Genomic DNA, 14326 nt, shown 5'->3' with positions numbered 1-14326 from the left:
CATAATATCTTTGAGGTAACAGCCACCCACTGACTGATTACATATTATGATAAGTGCAGGCATATCGAGGTATGAAACACTATAAGTGCTTTTTTGTAAACACATTTATAAATAGTTATCCTATTTCTCTCTCATGCACTTTGAGCCTGACTGGATGACATTCTCACGGATATAGTGATATCACTGCTGTCATATTAAGCACTACTTCCATTACTTTTACAGAACAGAAAAACATATATTTAGCAGATCTTTTACTGAAAGAGAAACCTTCTGGTTTTGGTCTGGCTTGGATACAAAGAAGTATACTTTTTCTTTGACTTGGTGCAGCTATTCATAATAGCAAATTGTACAGTAACTCCTATTATTTCAGGTGCTAGAAATAGTATACTTCTTGTACCAATTAGAACTTTGTTTTTTTTTTCCTCTTGTGGTCCTGAGAAGTTAATCTTTACACGCTGTGTAAGGCTAGGTCAATAGGGGTGACTAGTTATCCCGTAGTTGCCCAGTCTGATATTGGCCTTCAGAACTAACAGCTTTTAAAATAGAACCAAGCTAGGATGTCATAGCTAACATTAATGGGAACTGGCTGCACTAATCTAATCTAAAGGTGGCCATACACTGGCTGATAAATACGGCCGATGACTTGAGTCGGCAGTTTATCGGCCCATAAACCGGCCCTCTGGTGGGCCTACCTGACCAATATCTGGTCAAAAATCAGGAAGATGTCAATCGGGTAGGTTTGATCTTTCTGTCGGATTGAGGACCGGATATGCGTTTGTTGCATGAAATTCATTAGCGTCTATTGAAACCCTTAGTGCTGTGTCTGCATCTGAGCATTTGCAAACAAAATATAATACAGGTATAGGATGCGTTTTACAGAGACCCAGTATCCAGAAAGCTCCGACATCATGATGATAATGTTGAAGCTTTGCTTAGTGGAAATGCAGGGAATAACCTGCTTTATTGTATGCGACATATGGAGCAGGCAGATGCTTCAGAATATTTCTTTATGACCAGTAGTAAATAAGCACAATGACTCTATGTAATCACTGCTTCTCATTTTTAATTCCAGACTATCCATAGTCAAATTGATTCTAAACCACGAAGAATGCACAAACATCTTTTTCTTGTTCCCTTTTTTTTCTCTATTGATTTAATTCCTATTATTTGAGATTATTCCATGGATGAGTCTACATTTTTATGTGATCATATCACTATAACAGATTTTTTTCTTATAATAGGTTTACCCTTTGAAGACACTGGCCAGAAAGCAGCCTACTGTCTTGATTATTTGTGGACCTGAACAGAATGGTGCTATTGGCTTGGTTTGCGCCAGGAACCTACGATCTTATGTAAGTGACATTAAAGCAAATTAAGTGCTTGTACCCAAAAGGATTTTCAATTTCTGCCTACATTCCACCCACAGGCCAGGTGTTTCTAACACATACCTTGGGTGAGCCGTCACTGTGGAAATCTGAGGTATATTAATTAAGTGTTAGCTGCAAAGACATTGCCCGTTGGTAGCTTCACGGAAACAACTTGGTGAATATTGGATTTGAAACCTGAGGCTGAGGACCTAGAGACTTTGCAGTTTAGTACAAATAAAACAGACCTTTGTGACTGAATTAACATTTTGGCCTCAGTCATCAACTCTTATTTTGTTCTCTACATATTTTCTCTTTTTTTGTCATTCTTTTTTTCTCGTGTTGAATGTGTCCCCTGATCTTTACTTTCTCCCCTTATTCCAGGGTTTCTTAACTTTTCTCCCTGGGGCCCCAGACTCTGCTCTGCAACCCATTCACCACTTTAGAATTATATTAAATACAATTTCCTTTTGAAGGGGATCATGAAAATCCACTGTAAAGAGCATGATGACACAATTTTGGGTTGAAATTACTGCATTATTCATTTCATCATCAAAACCTATTACCTGTTTCCTTACTTTTTTTATTCCGTCTCCTTTGCTACATCTAGAGCTGAAGAATATAAAAATTTCCTATAATCTTTGTGATACTAATGATATTGGTAGAAATGTCTTTCTCACATTCCCCAGTTAAATTAAAGAAGGTAAAAGTCTGCTTGCTCTCATATCTTGCATCTCACCTCTGCACTGTTTTTCTCCATATTTCTCAAAATAAGCCAAACTGGGGAGCCTGGAGCAGGTGTATAGTAACTCAGCAGGGCTTACTATTCAGATGAGATGTCACATATTCTAACCCAGGGGTGCCTAATGTACATTCCTTCAGACAGAGATTTTGCTGGAAATAGTAGTTCAGTAACAGCTGGAGACCTCCAGGTTGTACATCCCTCAAGTAACCTTAATAAATACTTAAAACCATTAAAAATAAATTACTTTGCTTTCTTCCAAAGCATCCAGTGGGCACATGAGCTGAAAAGAGAATTGTTTTCCTGTATTATGTAAAGGACAGTCTATAAATGACCTTTTAAATTCACAGCAGAGGTCTATAATATTTTCCGGTTTCCCATTGTGCAACAGCACTCAGTATGTCGGTGCTTTATAAATAACAGATAGGTGAGTGCAATTTATCTGTGTTAAGATCCCCTATTCTTAGAAAGCAATATATATATAAACCTCAGAACACTTCAACTACATGTAAATTGCTGCCACTGAGAATGTATATACTTGTGTATATTTATGGATTGTCGCCCTGCACATGGTTACTCAGGAGATATTTTTGGAATGCTGTTGTTTAGGCAATGTATCCCTAAATAATAGACCCTTTCTATAGTTCCTGATGTGACCCTGACAATGTTTTGCCGTTGCCTTTCTGCTGCTACTGCATTTCCCCCTTTGTGAGTTATTTTTATTTTTCGTTGTTGAAAAATGATAGGAAGAACAGTCACTCCGCCTTGCGGATGTGTCCATAGAGACAGCATTCCTGTGCCCTCTGTCATGCAGACAGTGTCTGGAATTTTTCTAACAAATGACTTTAAAAATGAGCCTTGCAGTGTCTGACTAACAGAAGTCTTGACCTTGTAAAATACTAAGGCAAACTCATCTGAAAATATTGCTCCACAAGGAAGCCAATCACATGGCAAGAAAAACATGAAAGGGAGCCCAATGTTCTCATTTTATGATCCCTTTAAAAGAAATGAAGAAAATAGGAGAGTCAGCAATGTGACCAGCACCATTTTGGGTACAAAAGATTTTATGCTGTGTGTGTTATTAGGGATTTATATGATTTTAACCCTGGGTTTTTCATACTAAGTTTTTATATCCCTGCAATCATATGATCAGTGCTATACATTACAGGTTTCTGCCAACTGCGGGGAAACACTGATTTTAGGTATCAAAAATACATTTCTTGATTTCTAAAATAATTCATATTTTAATTCTTAATAAAATGCTCTTGTTTTTGGCATGCAAATGCACCAGTACCAGAGGTGTGTAGTGTTTCCTATATAAATTAATGGGAATTGCAGGAGGGATTAAGTCACACATTTCAGTCAGCAGAAGGCGCTGGGCTAAGAAGCACTGCATGTTCATTGTCCTATGATTTCATTATCATAAAATGTAATACTTTGCTTTAGCATTTTACTAAGCATTAACCATGCTTAGTTACTCCAGCAGGTGCCACCAACCCATAATTTGCCCTTAGGTGATTTCCTCTGGAATTTTCAATAGGGGGTGTGCCAACTTCAGGGATCCTATACAGAGAAGTGGGGAGGACAGGAACTTGCTTTTTGGTTTTAAACATCTTAACATCCTACAAGTCTTGGAAACCAACCCAACCTCAGCCTCAGAGCTCACTTCAGAGGTGCAAGGCAACTAGGGTAAAACACAAAATATTCAGATGAATATTTAGCCATACAACTAAATGTCGTCTAGTTGCTTTCTTTTTGCGATGTTTTATGTGCTACAATGAAAAGTGGTAGCTAACTTTATTAGGCTTGTCTTCACAGCTGGGTGTGATTGAAAAAGGTGCCCTCCTGCAGCTGCTGCTAAGCTACAGCATTCTCACCTAGTGCTCATAATATTTAATGTAATAACAGGCATGTTTGCCCCGGGCTTTTCACCTATAGCAGCAAATCAGATGTTTGCTTTCACTGCTGACCTGTAAACGCTACTTACTGATTGATAGGTGATTAGCACCTTTTATGTACTTTTGCCCTTATCTTGCTGCTGCAGGATGATGGGTGGTGTAACTAACCATAAGATGGAGAACTATTGCTTTAACATGTGTACCAAAGATCGTACACTCAAAGTATTCCTATCATTTTTTCTTACAGGATTATGAGCCTACTATCTTCTACCCCAAAAGATCCCTGGATGTCATGTACAAAGACTTAACCATTCAGTGTGAGAAGATGGACATCCCATTTTTATCCTACCTTCCAACAGAAGTAAGATATTGACTTGGGCCAAACTCCAACATTATTACCTTTTCAACAACATAGTGAACTATTAACAAGCAAGGCAACATCTAACAGGAAATGAATACATTTTAGGGGTCATAACATTTCTAACAAAAAGTCTCTGGGAACTGCAGGATCCTTTAAACTGTGTTATTTAATTACATGCAGTACAGTTACACAAGTTTGCTAGCAATCTTCTGCTTGTGTCCTGCAGGTACAGCTAATTAATGATGCATATAATTTGGTGGTGGATGCAGTGCTTGGAATAGAAGCAGAGTTTGGAGAAGTAAAAGAGCCATGTGCTAGTATTCTGACAACAATGAAACAGATAAAGATTCCAATTATCAGTCTTGATATTCCATCAGGTGAGTAGCTAAGATCATGGTATTGTAATAAAAACTGAGTAAATGGTCATGGTCCTTTCTTTCTGTCACCTAATTTAAGCGTAATCTTTTTGTACAGTAGCTTTATTGTATGTTTTGAATTTGGGGTTCAGCAACAGTTGAGGGGAGTTATGCCATATGCCCAAGGCCTTTGTGATTCGACCAGGTCTAATGTAATGTGTGGTTTGATAAAATCACGATATAAAAGGGGTCAACTGTAATGTTAAAGATTAGAAGAAGGATGGAGTAATAAAGTTAAATGTAACTGAGTAATTGACATTAAAGTAAACACAAAAGGGCAAAAAACATGAAGCATAATTACTCTTGGCAAGACATCTCAACAACAGTCTAACAGGTGAATGTAATGCAATTAATAAGAATAATAAATTCAGAAATAGGGGTAAGAAAATTCAAACTGTTACTTTTGACAGTTATTATGTAATAAAACTTAGTTATGCATAATGATTTTTAAGAGAAGCCAAAAGGCCTTTTTTGTCGCAATATATCAAGTTTTGCAGTAAAAGACAGGATCAGATACCTGCAACGAGCCCATTCAATTCTCTCCCCAACAAAATTTTTAATCCTAGGTGATTGATATCTGCCCAATTTTTGCCAGAGGACCCCATACACGGCAGATAAGCTGCCAACTTGGTCTGAAAAGACCTGACAGTGAAAATGATGGTGTTGAAGTTGTAGGGACTCAGTTCTCAGTGCAACCTGGGGGTGTCTAGGTGATGCACACATACCTCCCCAGCCTGCTCCTCATGGATACATGGATGCAAAATGCAAGCAGGGCTGTAATTTATAAGAGAGGTGCAGGTCAGACAGGGTGCAGAAATTGGAGGTTTGTTCACCATTATAGTACCTTTCCCCCAATACTTAGTAAATTGGATAATTACTTTTTGTGCAGTGAATGCAGAACAGAGGTGACAGTGTTGATTGCTGGCCTTTGTTTTGCTCTGGAAAACAATCAGATAACTGATGACTGGAGTCTTTAGCTGGTCATATACTGCCAGATCTGCTTATGTGGCAGGGTCACCAAACAAGCAGATCTGGGCCATCATTGTGAAGAACCTAATCAAGTTGATCTGATTGGTAGCCCTGGGGCCAATAATCTGATTACACACTGGGGCATAAGGACCACCAATCCAGTCCTTATGCCTTGGGATTTTTAAACTTGTCTGATTGATATCTGGTTTATTTTTGGCAAGATATCGGTTGGCAGGCCTGTCAGTAAGCCAATAAGATGGCACCACATTCTGGAAGGATGGAGTAGACAGCTTTCATTGGCCTGTGTATGGCTATCTTTTGACTGTCAACTGTGACATTATCAGCATGCATCTTGCCTGTGATAAATGACAGCCTAGTCTGTCAGTTATGGCATTATCCACATTTATCCTGCCGGCACCAGAAAGCTGACCATTGCTCTGTTACAAAGGCCTGTCAAACAGGGCATGTCACATATGGGCTTCCAACACAAAAAAAGCAAAAAGTAAATAAATAGCACCTACAGCCTAGTGAAAAATTACCACAGCCTTACATCTTTCAGTATGCATAATGAAATACCTGAACGAACATCAGCGTTGTATATTAGCATTCCAGCGCCTGGACGTGTTTAAAGAGTTCTCACTAGAAAAATGAACATATAACAAAAGAATATTTAAATAGTATGATTTCTCCCTAAAGTCACAAAACTGACTTCTTTGTTCTGGCAGTTGGGTCAGGATGGATAGAATTTTGATTAAAAGCACTTGGCCCACACAGACTGATACCTCAACTGAAAAAGTTAGAATTGTGTAACTCTGCGACCGGCTTGCACACAACATTCTTGACTGAGTGATGGAAACCGCAAGTAATCCAGGGAAGCTTACAATCTATTATTATTTGGTTATGTGGTGTGGGCAGAATGGTCTCAGAATATTTTTGTTGTAAGCTTTTAGGTGTGGATTCTGTGTACAGTCTGTGGATCATTTAGACAGTCTCATCAGTCTATCAATTAGCTACACCTATGAACTACATGCATGTACCTTCTATTAACCCTCCTTCTACCAGGACAAACTTCAGTTGTAGGGTAGAGGCCACATCCAAAAAACAACACTGCTATGACATATGTACTTGATCCACATGGATAATAGGAGAAGAATGGAGAAATACCCATATTTTAAAATATAAAGAAATATTATTGTCTATAAATCTTTATATTCATCTGCCTTTCTTTTTCCCTGTATGTCTCTGCCAACACCAATAGATTATCTGTTAAGGTGGCCATACACCCACCAATTTTGACAAAGGCTGATATTGATCATGTGGGATGAAAATTTTAATCGGGCTCCTTTGAAGATGCCCAAGTAAAGGCAAGTGTTTAGCTCTGAATCATCAGATGGGGGTAGAATTCTTTTTTTATACCTTCATATCTGATGATTCAGCTCTGAATGTTAGTGGAGGCTACAAACGATCTTTGGGCAACCAATGGTAACAGGAAATATCATAACTATAATGTTTATGGTGTTTCTGTCTATTTTCCAGTTGGTCTGTTTGTTTGTAAATAAACTGATTGTGAAGATGTTAATTTTACGTACACATGATATGTATAACAGCTAACTGCTACAAATAGCTAGCAGTCAAATTGGTCATTACACTCCAGTTCCAGACCCCCTTCTGTGGTCAGTATTTAGGAATGTTTGCTGCTATCCCTTCATCACATAAGAGGCCTGAGAATCAAGGGGTCTGAGACGAGAAACTGTAGACATGATGTCATCTGAAAACATGAAACGGGTCTGTTTAGCCGCATCTGGATATCCACTTAGAAAAGAAAGGATGGATTGAGAGGACCGATCAACACAATCCCAGAACAAATGGGGGGGCTAAATCCTTCTTTCTTTAATTTGTACATACTGACCGCAAGCTGCAAATATCTCAACAGAAGCCTAAAATAACAGAGACTTTGGGTTGTGTGCAGGAGACTCCAGACTGAAAGATACCATTACCAGATCACCCTCAAATTAATAACTATGTAATATTATGGGTGATTATGCAGGTTTGCACTGTATGTATACTGAACTGCATGAAGTATTTTGATTTTTGGTGTGTGGGTGGTTATAGTTATAACAAGGAAGTTCTAATCAGTATTAATCATAATAGTTATGCAAAGTAGGTCACTTTTTTAAGGGACCTAAAGGGCAAACGTTATCTAAAGGCATGTGAACATATATAAGCTAACATCCTACTTGGTCACACAGTTTTTGTGCAAATTACACAGTTCATGTGGCACAGGTGATGACGTTCTGCTGACTGTGTTTTAATTTAAATATGCAAAGTTAGCATTTTGGCATGGTATAAGGCTGAATATTTTGTGGAGGATTCAGAACTTGGCTAAATCCAGAAATTATCTATTCTGTGTGTCCAGACACACAGAGTAAAGGAAACGTACACTGCATATACAAGCATATACTGTACATGTGTACATGTGCCTCCCCCCCCCCCTCTGCCAGATCCGCTTCTGATTGGCTGGTGGGCATGTGTAGCTCAGAACAGCAGACAGGATCAAGTTACACACATGCTCAGAGAATAGGAAGGCTGCCGCTGGCACATACAGGAAGGACAGAGAGATTTCAGTGATATCACTGTAGTCTTCACACTGCTGTAGGCTGCCAGCACCATATCTCAGAGAAGCAAGCAGGGATCTGGGAATTTAGATATGCAGTAAGTACTTAAAAAGAATGCCTTTAGACTTACTTTTAATTTATATTAACCTTTCATTGTCCTTTAAGGGGGGGTTGGGAAATGGTTCTTTCAATTCAGAGATAACGTATCCATACATTCACAGATAAATCACATAAAACAACGTTTGCATCAATAATTGAACAATAGAAAGGCAACCATACAGTGTGTTACCATAAGTCTTCTCCTTCCATCAGTTTGGCTTGTGGGCTGATCGGTTTGACAGCGTACCAGTGTACCAAACAGTCATGGTTTTTTCTTCAGTCTGAAGAATCATGTAATTATGTTATGTAATGCCTAAAATTTGGCATAACATTTAACATTTCCTTCTCCTTTAATGAGCTAATCAAAAAGTATATTTTGTCTTTAACTGGGTGGGGAAATTCTAGGAGCTGTAGTTACAAGAATGCTAATAGTTATCCAGTATAACACAAATTTAACAATGTGGCTTTCATTTGTTCACCATATTAAAGGCAGTTTATCAATTTCAGGCTGGGATGCAGATGCTGGGAATCCAGAAGGTATATATCCCGAGATGCTTATCTCTTTGGCAGCGCCTAAGAAGTGTGCTCTGCAGTTTACCGGAAAACATCACTTCATTGCAGGGAGATTCCTACCATACGACGTGCAGAAGAAATTTGAGCTGAACTCACCGGTTTACCCTGGGACAGAATGCTTGGTGGAAATAAAGGAGGGAAAACCCACCCTCTGAGTTCTTGATCATGAATAAATATTTATGTTTTCTGTAATGCTTTTGATACTCATTTCTAGAGAGCCTTCTCATTGTCTACAAGACCATGTAAAGGAATGTCAATTTTCCAAAGAAGAGGGTATTCTTTACAATTATGGAGGCTGTAAAGGGGGATACACACTTAGATGATATATGATCCAAATATAGAGGAGAGCACCATAAAGCAGAATTCTGCTAAAATGCTATTTATTTCAGACCAAAATACACAACATGTTTCGGGCAATGTGACGCCCTTTATCAAGTTACACTTGATAAAGGGCGTCACATTGGCCGAAACATGTTGTGTATTTTGGTCTGAAATAAATAGCATTTTAGCAGAATTCTGCTTTATGGTGCTCTCCTCTATATTTGGATTGTATTGAATGGCTCAGCGGTGTGCCTTGCGAGGATTGATGCATCAAGCCTGATCTAAGGGCTGTGCGGTTGAATACCTATTAGATGATATATGATGTAGTGTTCAAGATTGTGTGAATGTGACTCCCTAGGGCTAAGGCACACAGGGAGATTTCCAGTATTTTACAAAACTCTCAAAATTGCCCCCATTCACTTCTACTGTAATTGACTGCAGTTGCAGGTACAATTGCTTGTTAGGCAACATTTGTTAGGAGATTGCCCTCAAAGTGGGGCAAGTTTAATCAGCAAGGGAAACAAAATTCTGAAACTCGCTTTGCGTGTGCTTAGAAGTTAAAAAAAATCTTAAAGGAAACTGTAAATGCAGAATTAACTGTCAGAAAATTTATATCACAATAAGTAGCCACTTAAAGAATCTTACTGTATTAGCATATACATATCAGGAAAAATTGCCCTTTCACATCATTTACCTCCATGTGCCTCCATTTTGTGATGGTCTGTGTGCTCCCTCAGAGATCACCTGACAGGAAATAATGCAACTCTAACAACAACAGGAAGTATGGGAACAAAAGCCAAAGCTCGGTCTGTTTATTGACTGATGTAACTGAGTATGTGAGCCTCATACAAGCCAGAGGGACAGACTTAAATCCTTACAATTATGATTATGACACATTTATGACGCACCAACATACTCTGCAGCACAATGAATGGGTGTATCCAATGAACATATAGATTACATACAACAAAACAACTGATAATCAATGAAATGGCAGTTTTTCCATTTGGAATTATCCAGTGGCAAATACTAATAAAAAAGTACATTATTCATAAATAGGCGTTGTTTATTTGAAACTATGCTTTACATATGGGCTGTTTTGTGTGATATATTCTATAGAGACTAACATTTAGGGGTATATTTATCATGCTGTGTAAAAAGTGGAGTAACGCATTACCGGTGATGTTTCCCAGGGCAACCAATCAGCAATTAGATATCAACAGTTAGAAAATAAAATCAAAGCATCTGATTGGCTGCTATAAACAACATCACTGGTGATGTTTTTCTCCACTTTTTACACAGCATGATAAATATACCCCTTAATGTTACCCTTTAATTCAACACATAAATGGCTTCAATCTTAAAGGAGAAGGAAAGTCTAATAAAGAGTTAATCTCAAGCTGCAGGCATACCTTCAGTTCTCTCAATAGTGCCCTTAAGTCTCCCCATATTTCTCCTGTTCAGAAGATCAGGAAGAAACAGGAAAAAAAAACACTGAGCAGGGTAGAGAAGATTCCCATAATGCAACGCTCCTTCCCAGACTTGGCGACTTGGGACTGTAGGTGGCGCATGCGCACACAGCAGGAGCGTCTGGTTGCCATGGCGATGCAGCTGACAGGAGAACTCTGCCCTGTGACATGCAGAACCAGCAGGTGGGGGGAGCGGCGGAGGGTTTGTGGCAGGAGCGGGGAGCAGGGGGGGTTTGTGGCAGGAGCGGGGAGCGGGGAGGCTTTGTGGCAGGAGCGGGGAGCGCGGGGGGGTTTGTGACAGTTGCGGGGAGCGGGGGGGTTTGTGGCAGGATCGGGGAGCGGGGGGGTTTGTGGCAGGAGCGGGGAGCGGGGGGGCTTTGTTGCAGGAGCGGGGAGCGCGGGGGGGTTTGTGACAGTTGCGGGGAGCGGGGGGGTTTGTGGCAGGATCGGGGAGCGGGGGGGTTTGTGGCAGGAGCGGGGAGCGGGGGGCTTTGTGGCAGGAGCGGGGAGCGGGGGGCTTTGTGGCAGGAGTGGGGGGGCTTTGTGGCAGGAGCGGGGAGCGCGGGGGGGTTTGTGACAGGTGCGGGGAGTGGGGGGGTTTGTGGCAGGTGTGGGGAGCCAGGGAGTTTTGTGGAAGGTGCGGGGAGCCAGGGGGTTTTGTGGCAGGTGCAGGGATCGGAGGGGGGGCTGGCTTGTGCTTTTCAGCAATAGCCCATACAGACATGCTGGACAAGATGGCGGCGCCGTTCACTGAAACAAGTATGTAGTTTGTAGTAAGTGTATCTCTGTAAATCTTTCATTAGGCAAGCCAGAATCATAGCGTTTTTACACAGCAATAGTAGTACTATTTAATAGTGTGCTTCATAGATTTTGACTTTCCTTTTGACTACTTTAATGCCATGCATCCAGTGCTGTCATTAGTTTAGGGGTATCACTTTCAGGACAGGCTTTTTGTGGCCACCCTTAATACGTGCCCTATCCCAAACTTCAGCTGCACATTCAACATTTTGGTCTCCACAATAGGAGGATCCCAGCCAGCCCGCTTGTCACATGATGTGGTTGTCTGAGTAGGTCCTGCAAACAAAATCATTTAGTTATCACTTATTAGGGTAACAATTATGAAACAGATTTGGAGCAAGCTATGAATTATTGTTATCCTAACCCAAGGAGTAACAGTTATTACACATTACATCATGCCCCTCTGTTTTGTTAATTTTGCCCATTTTTCTCTTGGATGACTGTTGGCATTGCTGTGATGATACAACCCGATCCAAAAGTACTGCAAACTTTAGAGGAGCATAAATATAACAGCTGAAATAGTAGTAGAGGAAGTAGACAAGATTCTAAAGCAGTTGAAGTTTGTCTGAAACAGAATATATAGCAATTTATAATGTCTGTCTCCACAGAGGTATTTGCAAAGTACACAGAGAAAATGGTACAGCACAGCAGACTAAAGACGTTCGAAAGACAGGTAGATGTATTAAAATAACAGCAGCAAGAGGTGACAAAATCCTTCCTAAATGGTTCAGTCTGAGTATTATTGCTTTTAGCATAATTGCCTTCCAAGCTTGTGTGGTTAGTTGGGATATATTACCATTTCCTAGTCATTTTCCTCTCTATCTGGGAAACATCTTGTCTTTTCCTATAAGCATGAGCCTACCACATTGGTATGCACCAAATATGTTGGGAGTCACTCTTGATGAATCAGGGTAAGCATCTAAATATCTGTAGAATTCATTATTTTTTGGGAGATTTACTAGTGGGATTCTTAAGAAAGTCTGTGAAGAACTGTATATTTCGCCCTTTTCAAAGAGTTTATAAGTATGTTATAATTGCACCCATGTGTTATGAGATCATATAAATAGAGACCATGCAAAGAATACAGGATACTGCCTAGATTAAATACCTGAACAGAAGTGCTAAATATGTAGCTTGGAGAACAGAGGGCAGTTATACATTAAAACTCTTCTACTACCTTCAAGCATACAACACTTTTGGAAAAGTCTTGGGGGCAGATTTATCAAAATGTGAGTTTAGAGCTTATACAAACGTACATTCTATCCAATCCTATGGGAATTTTAGAAGTGTATTTATCAAATGGTGAACTGTGAGTTTTACCCATTGATAAATATGGTTGTAAAAATCCCACAGGAATGATTAGAACATGGGATTTACATGTATTAAGTTCTAAACTCTACTCTCATTTTGATAAATTTGCCCCTTAATGTACAGTTGTCTCCAGAGCAACTCATTTTCAATAAGCAGATTTTTTACCTTCAAAGTAATTCTGACCCCATGTCTATCCTGGAGTGTATGAGTATGTAATGCCTTATGTACTATACATAGGGTAGTATATGGAGTACTAAAATCATTGTTAAAATAATACTTTTTCTTTAATACACTGGATTTTATTGTATTTCATGCTAGCATAGAAGTGATATTTTAAAGCATTTGGTCACACGTGATGCAACTTTACTACGTTGGAAATTTCCACTAAAGGTGCAGGAACAGACTTTGCACTTCTTCTTTCCCCTATAGTGAACTACAATTTTCTGAATATTTGTGTTTCAGAGCCAAAAAAAACTGTATTCTGAAACTGAGGCAAATGTGAAGTTTATCTATAATGAACCAAGATCCTGGCCTGAATAATAATTAATAATAATTATACGTAAGACAATTAATGGTATATGTAATGGACGAGTCAGAAACTGTTTACAGTATACAAAGTAGACTGGATTTTATGTGCAACTGTAGGCAGGCTATATTGACAAGGGAACTCCTCAACTGACCCTTCGCTTTCAACCATACCTCAGAACCTCATTGTTAAAAACCTTAATGAAACACCAGGAGCCAGAAATGGGTACAGAAATGGGTAAAATGGCCACAACATTTATTTACATTTTATCAAATAAATAGGACCTTGTTTATACCTGCTCAGAAGATAGAAAGTGAACTGCTTCTCTCGTGACATCACATCCCTATCCTTCTCCACCCCCAGCCCACCTTTCCCCCTCCTTAACTTATTGCTTCTCACCCAATCACAGCTGCATCTGATTCTGCCAATCTGATTCTGCCTTTTTCCGACCCCCACATTACTGGTAGGGGTTCCCTGAAAACTCGAGCATGCATCACTCTAGGGCGATCACATACTTGACAAAAATCCGACTGCAAACTCCATCTTGTCGTCATAAACGCTCAGAACCGCAATGTTTTTTTAGTAACGCCCACTCCTAGTAGGTGTTAATATTAGCACAAATTATCATGATATTTCATGCTTTTAACACTTAAAATATGTCTGTGAATTATGCATTAGTATTAATTCTATTATATAAATATCCCAATGCAATTGACATAACGATTTGCAATAATTGAGATTTTTGCGCATGCAATATGAGTAGTAACGAATGCGAAATTACTTTGATGAATCATTACTTAATTTACAATCACTTTTTAACCCATAAAACTATGCATTAAAGGAACAGTAACACCAAAAAATTAA

General features: G+C 39.4%; 1 protein-coding gene across 2 annotated transcripts in view; it reads left to right on the top strand.

The window, feature by feature from the left end:
• The window catches only part of yjefn3 (YjeF N-terminal domain containing 3), a 39125-nt gene extending 29896 nt beyond the window's left edge, over nt 1–9229 (top strand). For both annotated transcript variants that reach the window (XM_004911021.4, XM_031890279.1), the window contains exons 3-6: nt 1242–1352; nt 4252–4365; nt 4592–4742; nt 8972–9229. In XM_004911021.4, coding sequence (XP_004911078.1) covers nt 1242–1352; nt 4252–4365; nt 4592–4742; nt 8972–9192 — 597 coding nt within the window. In that variant the 3' untranslated portion in view covers nt 9193–9229. The remainder of the gene's footprint in view (nt 1–1241; nt 1353–4251; nt 4366–4591; nt 4743–8971) is intronic.
• The last annotated feature ends 5097 nt before the right edge of the window (nt 9230–14326 follow it).

The sequence above is a fragment of the Xenopus tropicalis genome, chromosome 1 (assembly GCF_000004195.4).
Source record: "Xenopus tropicalis strain Nigerian chromosome 1, UCB_Xtro_10.0, whole genome shotgun sequence".
Classification (NCBI taxonomy): Eukaryota; Metazoa; Chordata; class Amphibia; order Anura; family Pipidae; genus Xenopus; species Xenopus tropicalis.
Note: the sequence above shows the minus strand (reverse complement) of the source record. Positions and strands in the feature narration are given on the sequence as shown.